Source organism: Geotrypetes seraphini, chromosome 6, assembly GCF_902459505.1.
Source record: "Geotrypetes seraphini chromosome 6, aGeoSer1.1, whole genome shotgun sequence".
In the NCBI taxonomy this organism is placed as follows: domain Eukaryota; kingdom Metazoa; phylum Chordata; class Amphibia; order Gymnophiona; family Dermophiidae; genus Geotrypetes; species Geotrypetes seraphini.
The window spans coordinates 183,427,019-183,441,067 of NC_047089.1; the positions used below are offsets into that span (position 1 = coordinate 183,427,019).

General features: G+C 45.4%; 1 protein-coding gene across 2 annotated transcripts in view; it reads left to right on the top strand.

Annotated features, from left to right (window-relative positions):
• The first annotated feature begins 1,913 nt into the window (after positions 1–1,913).
• RNF181 (ring finger protein 181) overlaps positions 1,914–14,049 on the top strand; it is a 32,616-nt gene continuing 20,480 nt past the window's right edge. Inside the window, exon 1 of one of the 2 annotated variants that reach the window (XM_033949967.1) lies at positions 1,914–2,144. In XM_033949967.1, coding sequence (XP_033805858.1) covers positions 2,059–2,144 — 86 coding nt within the window. In that variant the 5' untranslated portion in view covers positions 1,914–2,058. The remainder of the gene's footprint in view (positions 2,145–14,049) is intronic. The other variant, XM_033949965.1, reaches the window with a different exon arrangement.

The window sequence follows — 14,049 nt, forward strand, 5'->3', positions numbered from 1 at the left end:
ATTGTGGTAGAGGGAAAGCTTCGGAGCAGCAGCCGGTAGCTTGTCAGAATGGCTGCCAGGTCAGGGCCCTTCTGAAAAAGGGACCACTACCCACTATAACAATTATCTCAAGATCAAGTAACCATCCTGTCAGCAAACCAAAAGTACCTAACCTCACAAGTATCTGAAAGATCCTTCTTAGGCTCAGCTCCCACCTTAATGCATTTAGATGGTCATCTGAATACCAGTTTTGAATAGCAATGGTACCTGAATAACTTCCAGCAGCTGCTTTATATTCCCATATTCAGGGCTGGTATCCTGGTACAGCCTGGAGATGACTATCCTGTTTCCCCGAAAATAAGACCTATCCTGAAAATAAGCCCTAGCATGATTTTTAAAGATGCTCCTAATATAAGCCCTACCCCAAAAATAAGCCCTAGTTAAGATCGACCCCCAAAGCCCCCCCCCCAAATGTCCCTGACACTCCCCAACACTAGTGCTGGCCGATTTGCTGAAAAAATGAGACTCGTCAATTCAGCGACCCCCCACCCCGGTGAGACCTGACATACCTCCACTCCGAGGGTTCCTATAGCAGCGGTGGCAGCAGCGGCGGCTGCAGCACTCTGAACAGGCTGCTTTGTGGTCTTCCCCGCTGCGGCTTTCCCTATGCCGTGTCACAGTGGGAGGTTCAGTGGGGTTCTGCTGCACAGGGGGATGGACGGGAGGGTTAGAAAGATGCTGCAGGGGGAAGGCCCAGCCCTGATGGGGAAGACCACAAAGCAGCCCATTCAGAGCTCTGCTGCCGCCGCTGCTTTAGGAGGCCTCAGAGTGGAGGTATGTCAGTCTCATTGTGAGAGGATTGGTGGGGTTATGCTTCACAGGGGGATGGGAGAGAGGGATAGAAAGATGCTGCAAAAGGGGATGGGTGAGAGGGGAGGAAAGATGCTGCACATGGGTGGGGGGGGGGGCGGGGGGAAGGAGAAAGGAAAGAGGAAGAATTGGGGTGGATGAGCGTAAGGGAACCCCTATGAATCTTGAAAAACCACGAATACGGTTTTTCATGGGGGAGACTGAAGAGGGCAGCGGGAGAGGGCAGCAGGAGAGCAGCCAGAGCGCCGCGAGTGCAGGAAATCACTCGCAGTATGCTCCGACTGCCTCTTCCTGTACTAAGTCAGGCCTTATCCAATCAGGAGCTGTGTGTCAAAGCAGCGCCTGATTGGCTAAGGCCCGATTTAGTGCAGGAAGAGGCGATCGGAGCATACCGCGAGTGATTTCCTGCACTCGCAGCGCTCCGGCTGCTCTGTCCTGCCTCTCCCGCTGCCCTCTCGTTGGCAGTTCGTGGTCGGAAAATACCACGAATGACCAGGACTGTGAACCGCCAACCATGAACGATTGGGGGAACACTGCACATAAAAAAAGACATCCCCTGAAAATAAGCCCTAATGCATTTTTTGGACCCAAAATTAATATAAGACACTGTCTTATTTTCGGGGAAAACACGGTATAATTTTACATGCCATGGTTAGCAATGTGGACCATGATGTTTCATTATCAGTGGGATGGTTCTTTGACATTCAAACTGAAGCCTAGCTCTGCCTGTTCAGTTGAGCTTGAGTAAGATGTGCAACCCTTTAGATAACTTCTTTGGCATAATAATTTTCACAAGTGTTACCAAAGCAATAATTAAAGTAATTAAAATAAGAAGGAACACATTTACAATGTACTGAAACGCTAGCTATAGTTTCACTTATGATGAACTTTGTCAAAAAGTAGATTACAGTATCTAGAGATCTGCCTTTCTAGCCTCGCTCTGGCTCACGTGATCTCCTGTCACCAATCATCAGGTAGACTGCAGGCTTCCCTGTTGCCGCGGTTACCCAGGCCTTTGTCGCCCATCTTTCTGCGTCTGCGCCTTCTGATTCTTACCGATTGGCTCGCCAGCCCTAAGTTGTCTTGGGAAGCGGAGGGGCCCGGAAGTAGAATGCGGAAGTTGAGTGGGGGGAGGCGCTGCGTCACGCTTCTCAGGCTGGTTTTCTTTTTTCCTGGTGAACCCGGTCTTTTTTTTCAAAAGATCTGACTATGGCTTCTTATTTCGATGAACATAATTGTGAGCCCACCGTGCCCGAGGAGCAGTACCGCCGCAATGCGCTGCTGGAACTGGCCAGGTAAAGCGAGATACAGGAGGCGAAGCTGAGATAGGACCTGAACAAAGATAGGCGAACTGTTTTTTTGTTTGGAAATGCCAAAATAGTAATAATCTCCAGTCACGCTTACAAGCTGTCTAGTTGCTGATGCTCTGTTGAGCATGTCCCAGTGGTTGTTGCACTACTGTGTGCTCTAAAGGTGCTCGTTAGAGTTGACAGGTGGCTCCATTTTTCAACTCGGACGTATAGTTCTGATTTACCTAACCCAGAAGAAGTAAGCCGAATAGGGACCCCTCCTGACGAAGGACCCGAAACTCGAGTCGGGGGGCCGGGCTTTAGTTCAATTTTAAGCACTATTTGCACAAGCACTTTAAGAATTAAGCACTTTAACCTCACCGAAGCTGGATACTAAGGAGAAAGAGGCCAGACCTTAAGAAGTAATCATCAAGATAAGTGTATTTTGATGTTCTATATAAGTATACACTATAAGATTCATTGAAAGAGATATAAATATATAAAGGAGGCTGGCAAAGGGACAAGAGAAGTGTTATGATGGTCCCAAAGTACCCCAGTTCGGTGAGAACACAGAATTCACGGGTATTGGTCTGAACACTTCACTATAAAAATAATATTATATTTATTAGTATTTATCCATAAGAGCTGTGATAATAATAAGTAGAGTTACCTAACCCAAAGCCAGGCTGAATAAACCTGACTGGAGAAAACACATTGAATTAGCAGCTTCGTATCTTTTTTTAAATATAACCTAAGCAATATTTTTCGATCGTGTCTTCTGGGATGGTGTCTCCAAATAGATTGGTTTTCTTCATGCCATAATAGGCACAAACTTCACTTATTTCTTTTACAATTCTGTTGTACTAATCACTGTCGGCTCTTCCTAATACTTTGCATGCCCTTTACTAATCTGCTGTAACCTCTTCCGCGGCTTAGTAAAAGAGAGCCTTAATTAAAAGGTTGTAACATTTGTGGGCAAGGTATTGAGATGCAATTAAAAGTTCTTTTATTACAATTGAAAAACCTTTTTCTATACCATTATGCCACTTTTTCTTAGTCTCTGATTGCTTATCAATAGAACATTTAATGGCAAATTAATTTTCTCCAAATATTCTTTGACTTCAGAGGAGAAGCATTGGTGGAACCATTCTGTGAACAACACTGCTGTGCCTCATGCCTTGAAGTTATTTTGTCAGAAGATGGGCAGAAATTTTTATGTTCTTGAGTCCGCCAGGATTCTTTGCACGGTTAATAACACCAGACTTTATCATATGTCTGGCTGCCTTACCACATAGTACTGGTGTCAGTCTATCTTTCCTTGCTTTAATTATGGTGCCTGTTATGCACTTTTGGGTATTTTTTTCAAAAACAGGTCTAGGATTGTAATTTCCCTCCTTGATAATTTTTAAAAATTCGGATGGAAATGTAGCAGCTGCTTCCTTATTAGCCGATTCAGCTTCTCCTACAATTTTAATGTTTTTGAGATTACCGTAAATCTGTTCCTAAATCTATGCAACCATCCTCTGCTTGCTGTAAAAGGCATGTTTTCCTCTTCAGTTCTGTCTTTCTTTTGAAAGTCCTTATATAGGCTTAAGGCTTTTTTTGCCAAAATACGTTTCCGTCAGTGGGTACCACCCTCTTTCAATTCATATCTTCCAACCAGAAATTTAAGGCTTTTTCTACCTTCATTCCATGGCATACCAAGGGAGGGTGGGGCAGGGGATGGTCTGTCCTGGGTGCAGACCATGAAGGGGTGCTCCCAGGGTTAGCTTCATGGTCTGGGAAGTTCGCTGCTTTGCCAGCATCGGACTTTCTTCTTGGGTCCTGCCTTCACAGAAGCAGGAAGTAGGTGGGACTAACAGAGAGGAAGGCTCGACACTGGTAGAGCAGCGAGTTAAGGCTGCTGACAAAGAGAGAACTGGCATACCTTCGGGCCTGTCTTCTAAAGCAGCAGAGGTAGTGGTGGCTGTCCATTGGAGGCAGAACTCTGACCAGTCTTCTTGTGGCCTGGCTGCCGGGACCTTCCCTCTGCTGCATCACTGTTGATGTCACTGATGATGCGGCAGAGAGAAGCCCTAGCATGGGGATAGAGAAAGAAATGTTGCATGTGGTAATGGATGGGAGGAAGGGAGAGATGCTGCATGGAGGGGAATAGAGAGGTATGACCCAGGGCACAGGCAGGGAGAGCAAGAGAGATGGTTGACAGTGGGAAGGAAACAGAAATGTTGGATATGGCAGTGGAAGAGAAGGTACAGAGATGAAAGATGAATGGTGAGCATGGGGAAAGAAGAAAACATCAAATGGGCAGGAGAGCCTGGTGAGCGAGTTAACAGAAGACAAACAGAAACCAGAGCCTGGGACCAACATGATTTGAATAATAAAATGACCAGATAACAAAAGGTTAAAAAAATCCCATAATTTTATTTTCTATCTTGTGATTACAATATTTCAGATTTGAAATGTGTATCCTGCCAGAGCTGGTGTTAGACAGCAACCTAACAGAGAGAGGAAACGTGTTTTTTTTGTTTGTTTGTTTATTTTGTTTACACCACAGCACCGATATGGGGTTGGAGAGGTTGTAACTCTATGTGTTATATTGTAACACTGAATGTTAAACTGTAACCTGTTCTGAGCTCTCTGGGAAGGACAGGCTATAAAAATAAATAAAATGACTAAAATATATTTTTTATATATTGGGGGTGGGGGGTTGGAAGGAGATGTAAAAAATGATCAGTCCCGGGTGTCACATACCCTAGGTACGCAACTGCCTTCATTAACACTTCATATGCTATAGCGGTAACTTTTGCAGTTTGTGGTGCAACAGAAAAACAAGCACAAAGTTTTTCTTTGTCACTTCACAAATGGAAGATTTGTTCTTGCTATACAACCTGGCAATCTCCGCGTATGTGTTGGGGGGGGGGGGTTTCTATTTCAATTTCAATCATATCCAGAATTCTCACTTTCTCACTAATGGAAAGAACATCATGGCTTCTCTTAGGCTTAGAAGCATTACCAGTATCTGTACTCTTACATTCTGGGGCCATTCTGAAGGGTCTCTGAGCACTACAACCAGTGAAAATGCTAGAAGCCAGCTTTTAAATTTATAATTCACTACAAAATCTAAAAGAAATATGAAAATTAAAAATACCAAGGGGCAGTTGATGGTTTTTAATAGTGCATTCCAGCTGACATCAGCAGGCGACTCGAACAAGTTCCCACTACTGGCTGTTGAATATAATTTAACCAGTGAAAATGCTAGAAGCCAGCAGCAACCAGGTCTTCGAGATGATTCAAGCAGCCATTCATGCAGCCTGAGTGGCACGTTCACATTTCACGGAATCAGGATGTGACTTCAGAGGAGAGCTGAGTCTGGCATGAGAAGCAGGCAAGAGATGCTACTTGTTACCAGTGAAGTTTTTTGAAGGTATGCTGGGGTAGGCATGGTCCGGTGGGTAGGTGGGAGCACTCGGTGCTCAGGCGGTGGTAAACTATGAACCATGAATACAGAAACTGCATATACAGGGGCCTCCCTGTATTGGTCCTTAATTTTCTATCTCTTCATATGTAGTATAGAATGGTCACTTGTTACCATTATTTCTACTGGTAATGCTGTTATCCCAGGACAAGCAGGCAGCATATTCCCACACATGGGTGACGTCACCGACGGAGCCCCGCAGCGGACAGCCTCGAAAGCATCTTGCTTGAAGATCTCGAGCTTTCGATTGCTGCATCGCGCATGCGCGCGTGCCTTCCCGCCCAAACTAGGGGGCGCATCTCCTGAGAGGATCCTCAGTTCAACGTTTTCCGCGGAGCCGAGAAGACTTGTCGACTTGGTTCCCGTAGCGTTGTGCCTTCTCTTCACCGCGGCTGAGTACTCTTTATTGTTTTCGGTCGCTGTGTTCGTAATTCTATTTCTACTTATATTTTATTTCTAAAAAAAAAAAAAAAAAAAAAAAAGATACATCTTTTTGTTTTTCTTTAGCGTCGGGTTGGAAGATTGAGGCCTAGGCCTCTCTTCTCCGTTCTCGACACGGACTTTGTCCTATCTATGTCCCGGCCTGTTACCGGGTTTAAAAGGTGTTATCAGTGCGGTAGAACTATTTCCATCACTGATCCACATAGTCGGTGTATGATCTGTCTCGGGTCGACTCATCGCCCCGAAGATTGTATTCGCTGCCTCACTCTTCAACCTCGTGCTTTTAAACGCCGCTGCGACAGATTTTTGGAGCTTTTTCCTCGTATGGAGCCTGAAAAAGCTGTGGCCTCGGTCGAGGCATCTGTAAAATCCTCGACTCCGGGTCCAACCTCGAGTACTAAAACCTCGACCTCGCCTCCTCGACAGGCCTCGGCCTCGAAGACCTCCGGGTCCTCGGCCTCGAAGGCCTCGACGATGTCCTCGAAGCCTGGATTGGGGGGTAAGTCTCCTGCTTCCTTTTCAGGTACCATCTCTAAGAAGCCGACAGAGTCTACCTCCATTCAGCCTGGGGCCACAGGTTTGACTCCGTCTTCCAGACCTTCAAAACGTGCTTCCAAGTCCAGGGAATACTCTCGATCGAGGTCGCCCTCCTTGGAACGCACGAGACCTCCTGTGACTCCGAGTCCTTTGGTCTCCGTCCCCATGTTTGAGGATATGCTGAAGTCAATTCTGACTACGCAAATTTCCTCAATAGTGGCTCAGTTGGTACCGGTCTCGACTCTGTCTGCGCAACACCAGCCTGAGCATAAATCGGCACCCTCTCGGCGATCTCCTCGTCGCAGGTCTCGATCCAGGGTTTCCTCGTCAGACTCCTCGTCTGAACATGGAGCTAAACAAGCATTACCTCGATCCAAGCACAGGTCTCGATCTTCGAAGCTTACCTCTACAAAGAGCTCGAAGCATTCTGATATTACTTCTAAAGCTCATACTACCATTGCCTCTTCAATATCGTCGAGGCATTCGAGGTCGAGGACACCACCTTCGAGGCATTTGTCTCGAGAAAAATCTCCTCTTACTAAACCTCGTACTCCGCGCACTTCTCCGACTCGGAGCCTTAAGCGGAAACATTCAGCCACTCCTCCTCTGACAGGCAGTGGAACATCTTCCATCACTTTACATCTTGAATCTGAGCCTCTATCTCAGTATTCACGCGAGGCTTCTCCATCTTTTTCAGTGACACATCGTTCTCGTTCTCTTTCTCCTGAGGAAGCCTCGACCTCGAAGTCTGCTTCTTTTGCTAAATTTGTCTTCGACATGGGACAGGCTCTTAATATTGATTTACATTCTGATTCAAAATACACGCCTGAATACCTGGCGGATATGGAACTTTCTCATCCTCCTAAGGAGACTTTGCGTCTACCCATGACACCGGTGCTGAAGCAGACGTTTCTACGTAACATGGAGACTCCTTATTCTGTGACAGCTATTCCATCGAAGCTGGAGTCTAGGTATCGTACTGTTCCATGTAAAGGGTTTGAGAAATCTCAACTTTCTCATCAATCCCTAGTGGTGGAATCTTCCCTGAAGAAGGCTCACCCATCTAAGGTGTCTGCAACAGTTCCACCAGGACGCGAAGGGCGAACTATGGACAAGTTTGGGCGCAGACTTTATCAAAATTCTATGATGACAAATAGAATTTTGAATTATAACTATGTCTTTACTTCATATTTTAATCATTTTTTGAAGCAGTTATCATCTTTTTGCCCAGACTGGCCCAAAGAACGCCTTTCTGAATATAAAAACATTATTCAATCTCTGTCTCAGTTACGTCTATTCATGTTGCAAGCATCTTACGATGCTTTTGAGCTATCCTCCAGAGTCTCGGCATTTGCAGTGGCTATGAGACGTCTTGCATGGCTCAGGATTGTAGATATGGATCCCAACTTACAAGATCGTTTAGCAAACCTGCCGTGTCAAGGTTCTGAGCTCTTTGATGACTCTATTGAAGCAGCTACTAAAAGGCTTTCTGAGCATGAGCGTTCCTTCGCCTCTCTGATTCGTCCGAAACCAAAACCTTCTCTGACTAGAGCTTACAGACCTCCAGCTCGTCGTTACCCCATGAAGTCTACACCGGCTTTTTCTAGGCCTCCACCTAGACGGCCACAACAACAACGTCCTCAAAAGCCTCAGACACCTGCTCCAACCAAAACAGCTCCGTCTTTTTGACGGTCCAGTGATGAGCATTCCAACCTCTTTGCATCCAAATTCCTCCCTACCAATCGGAGGTCGTCTTTCCCTTTTTTCATCTGTCTGGGAAACCATTACATCGGACCTTTGGGTCCTTACGATCATCCGAGAGGGATACTCTCTGCGCCTGCTTCAGGTGCCTCCAGATCACCCTCCAAGAGAGTGTCTTTCCAGTTCCTCGCAACTCCCTCTTCTTCTTCGGGAGGCTCGAGCTCTTCTTCACCTTCGAGCAGTGGAGGAAATTCCTCCTCCCGAACGCAACCAGGGGTTTTATTCCAGATATTTCCTGGTTCCAAAGAAGACGGGGGATTTGCGACCCATTCTGGATCTACGAGCTCTCAACAAATTTCTAGTCAAAGAAAAATTTTGCATGCTTTCTCTCCCGATCCTGTACTCCCTCATGGATCAAGGGGATTGGATGTGCTCACTGGATCTCAAAGAGGCTTATACTCACATTCCTATTCATCCAAATTTTCGCAAATATCTCAGGTTCAAGGTGGGGAACCTTCACCTTCAATACAAGGTTCTTCCATTTGGCCTAGCAACCTCTCCTCGGGTCTTCACCAAGTGTCTGGTTGTGGTAGCCGCGGCTCTTCGAGCCCAGGGATTGCAAGTTTTTCCTTACCTCGACGATTGGCTTATAAAAGCCCCTTCTCTTTCAGGGGTTACGCAAGCGACCCTTCAGACTATTTCTTTTCTTCAAAGTCTGGGGTTTCATATCAACTTCCCAAAATCTCAGTTAGTTCCAACTCAATCGATTCAATTTATTGGGGCGGTGTTGGATTCCATCCGCATGAGAGCTTTTCTTCCTCTCAATCGACAGAATACTCTCTTAAACCTTTGTCATCATGTAACTTCCCTATCAACTATCAGAGCGCGTCAAATGATGGTCCTTCTCGGTCACATGGCATCTACAGTACATGTGACTCCTTTAGCAAGACTACATCTTCGCATCCCTCAGTGGACTCTGGCATCCCAATGGCAGCAAGCTCTAGATCCACCTTCTCGCCATATAACGGTGACGCCTTCTTTAAAGAAGTCTCTCCGCTGGTGGATGCTCTCTTCAAATCTTTCCAGAGGTTTGCTATTTCACCATCTTCCTCATCAGAAAGTTCTCACAACAGATTTGTCCGAGTACGCATGGGGAGCCCACGTAGATGGTCTCCGTACGCAAGGATTATGGACGGCCACAGATCGTCGATGTCATATCAATCTGTTGGAACTCAGAGCGATATTTCTGGCTCTCAAAGCTTTTCTTCACATCCTTCACGACCAAGTAGTCCTTGTTCGGACGGACAATCAAGTAGCAATGTATTATGTCAACAAACAGGGGGGAACGGGTTCCCATCCTCTGTGTCAGGAAGCTCTGAAGTTGTGGCATTGGGCGATTTCACACAACATCTTTCTTCGAGCCGTTTATATTCAGGGTATTCAGAATTGCCTTGCAGACAAATTGAGTCGTCTGCTTCAACCTCACGAATGGACGATCAACTCCCCCACACTTTGTCAAGTATTCAACCGATGGGGGACTCCTCGGGTGGATCTTTTTGCGTCACCCAACAACTTCAAACTTCCTCTGTTTTGTTCCCGCATCTTCTCCCCTCTTCGTCTCGAGGCGGATGCGTTTCTACTAGACTGGAGGAATCAGTTCCTTTACGCCTTTCCTCCTTTTCCTCTGATTCTCAAAACTCTTGTCAAGTTGAAGTCGGATCATGCCACAATGATTCTCATAGCTCCTCGGTGGCCCCGACAACATTGGTTCTCTCTTCTTCTGCAACTCAGCATCAAGGAACCTCTTCTTCTGCCAGTTTTTCCTTCTCTGCTCACTCAGAGTCAGGGATCCTTACTTCATCCAAACCTGCAGTCTCTTCATTTGACAGCATGGTTCCTTTCCACCTGATGGATTCTGCTGAATTTTCTCAGTCTGTTCAGGATGTTTTTCTGGCTTCCAGAAAACCGTCCACTCGTCAATGTTATAGTCAAAAGTGGACCAGATTTTCTTCTTGGTGTTCCACTCATAATCTTCAGCCAACTTCTTCTTCTTTGGCTTCTGTTTTGGATTATTTACTTCATCTATCCCAGTCGGGTCTCCAATCCACATCTATTAGAGTTCATCTTAGTGCAATTGCTGCTTTTCATCAGCCTTTAGAGGGGAAATCACTCTCGGCACATCCTCTAGTTTCTCGTTTTATGAAAGGTCTTTTTAATCTCCATCCACCGATCAAACCTCCCCCTGTGGTATGGGATCTTAATGTGGTCTTGGCTCAACTGATGAAACCTCCTTTTGAACCTATTGACTTGGCTCATTTTCGATATCTTACTTGGAAAACTGTTTTCTTGATTGCTCTCACTTCAGCTCGTCGAGTTAGTGAGTTACAAGCTTTGGTTTCGGATCCACCTTTTACTGTTTTTCACCATGACAAGGTGGTGCTCCGTACACATCCCAAATTCTTACCTAAGGTAGTGTCTGATTTTCATATCAATCAATCTATTGTTCTACCCGTATTTTTTCCTAAGCCACATTCTCACCCTGGTGAGGCGGCTTTGCATACTTTGGATTGTAAACGTACGTTGGCTTTCTATCTTCAACGTACTCAACCTCACAGAAGTTCTCCTCAACTTTTTATTTCTTTTGATCCAAATAGATTGGGTCATCCCGTTTCGAAGCGTACTATCTCCAACTGGTTGGCTGCGTGTATTTCTTTCTGTTATGCTCAGGCTGGTCTTCCTCTACAGAGTCGAGTAACGGGCCATAAAGTCAGGGCTATGGCGGCTTCGGTTGCTTTCCTCAGATCAACTCCTATTGAGGAAATTTGTAAAGCTGCCACTTGGTCCTCGGTTCACACTTTTACTTCTCATTATTGTCTGGATACTTTATCCAGGAGGGATGGCCATTTTGGCCAATCTGTGTTACAGAATCTTTTTTCTTAAATTGCCAACTTCCCTCCTCCCTTTTGATTTAGCTTGGAGGTCACCCATGTGTGGGAATATGCTGCCTGCTTGTCCTGGGATAAAGCACAGTTACTTACCGTAACAGGTGTTATCCAGGGACAGCAGGCAGATATTCCCACAACCCTCCCACCTCCCCTGGTTGGCTTCTTAGCTTGGTATCTGAACTGAGGATCCTCTCAGGAGATGCGCCCCCTAGTTTGGGCGGGAAGGCACGCGCGCATGCGCGATGCAGCAATCGAAAGCTCGAGATCTTCAAGCAAGATGCTTTCGAGGCTGTCCGCTGCGGGGCTCCGTCGGTGACGTCACCCATGTGTGGGAATATCTGCCTGCTGTCCCTGGATAACACCTGTTACGGTAAGTAACTGTGCTTTCTTGTGTTTTTACCCTTCCCATGATGTCTTTTTTTAATTTTTTTTTTGCATCAAACTTCTTAATCCTTGAAATTGGAATAGCCTAAGTTTGTTAGTCCAGCCACCATATTTTTCGCTCCATAAGATGCACCCTAAATTTAGAGGAAGAAAACAAGAAAAAAACATTCTGAACCAAATTCTCCCTGCCAGGCTCTGCACCCAACCCCACACTCCTTGCCAGGCTTTCCACCCTGTTCCCCCTCTCTGCCAGGCTTTTACCCTGTCCTCCCTCTGGTGGTCTAGTGGTAGGCAGGGACAGGGCACAGATGTCAAGGCAGATGACTTTTTAAAATATGTAATGTCACCTCAGTAACAACTATAGAAAAATAGACTAATATAGTGCAAAATATAGACAGCAGATATAAATTCTCAAAACTGACATATTTTGATCACTAAATTGAAAATAAAATCATTTCTCCTACCTTTGGTTGTCTGGTGATTTCTTTCTTTCCTTCCTCAGGCCCAACAATTGTCCCTTCCTTTCTTCCTCCTATGTTCCCCTCACTGCCTTCCAGCCTTTGTCCTCTTCCTCCCCCCCCATTGTCTGGTGATTTCTTTCTTTCCTTCCTCAGGCCCAACAATTGTTCCTTCCTTCCTTCCTTCCTCCTATGTTCCCCTCACTGTCTTCCAGACTTTATTCTCTTCCCCCACCACTCAGTCCCAACAGTTGTCCCTTCCTCTCTCCCTTCTATGTTCCCCTCACTGCCTTCCAGCCTTTGTCCTCTTCCCCCCCCCCCTCAGGCCCAACAATTACCGGTATCCCTTCCTCACTCCCTCCTATGTTTCCCTCACTGCCTTCCAGCCTTTGTCCTCTTCTGCCCCCGCCTAAGCCCGCCCACTGAATTCAATTACCTCCCGCTGCTGCTGCGAACGAAGCAGCAGTGGCGGGGGGTTTGGACTCCTGGTTCAGCAGCAGGTCGAGGGAGCTGGCACGGAGTGAATTGCTGGGAAAGGCCAGGCGGGTGCAGCGATTGCACGCCGCTGGCCCAGAAGCCTTACCCCCGACGTCAATTCTAACGTCGGACTGAAGGTCCAGGCCAGCCATTCCCGCCTGGCCTTTCCTTTCCTCTACTTACGTGGGCAGGAGCAGAGCCCAGGAGCAACAGCAGCAGACGGCGGTTGAAATAAGGTAACGGCTGCAGGGGGGGGTGTTGTATTCGCTCCATAGGACGCACCCTTTTTTCCAACCACTTTTGAGGGGGGGGGGGAAAAGTGCATTCTATGGAGCGAAATATACGGTATCTGTTTTTGTAGAGAAGAGCAATTTATTTGATTTCAGATCAAAGCATAGCACAGAAATCCTTTTAATTGAGATAGATTCATTTTTGTATTGCTAGATATATCAGCTGCTTTCTACTAGCCATACCATATTGATTAATCTTGTAAAAAATTTTGGATTTCAGGAAAAGTTTTATTATTATTTGAGTCCTTTCTAACTGAACTCAATTTCAGGTCATTCAAGGTGATTTAAAGATTGACTGGATGATGTTGAGCTCAGGAGCTCCACAAGGCTCATACATATTGGCTTTGCTTCTTCAATTTATTCATGTTTCCAGTTTGCAAACTTTTGGTGAGTTTAGGTATAAGCTACGAGTTATATGCAGATGACCTTCAACTTATGGAGCTCTATAATGGATAATTGTCTGCCTTTAAATGTTGCTAAAACACAGATTCTTTAGTTATTGCATTTTGAGTCTAGTCTAATTACTATCATGCTTTGTTTTTGAAGACATATCTATTCATAATTTGAAATCTGTTAAAAGTCTAGCCATAGCTTTGGATTCCTCACTTTCTTTTAAATTACAAATTTTTGCCATTATAAAAATGTTTTTAAAAAAAATTAGGTTAGTGATGAAAATTGTCTGTCTAAAGATAAGATTTTTAAATCTCATCCAGTAATGCAAAGCTTAGTGATGTCATATTTAAACTCTTGCAATGCTCTGTGTTGTGGTTGACCTCAGACATTATTATGAGCTTTGCATGCAGTAGAATTTTGAGCTACCTGCATTATAGGAAGGATAGCTAAGAAAAACTATTGCTGGCTTTTACAAAGCTACGGTAAGAGTTTTTTTACCACAGGCTGGCGAAGTAAATACTCCGATGCTCATAGAATTCCTATGAGCGGCGGAGCATTTAGCTCACCTGTCTGCAGTAGAAACCTGTACTGTAGCTTTGTAAAAGGAGCCCTATATTACTCCACAGCGTCTTAAGCTATACTGGCTGCTCATTGTTTGGTGAATACATTTAAAAAATACTATTTCTGATATTTAAGGCATTAAATAATGATGCCCCTTTTGAGCATTGTTGCCTCCTTGAAGGTATACCAACCATCTAGAGAACTTAGATCACAAGTGAAATATTTGCTAGATGTTCCTGCGTTTCAGGT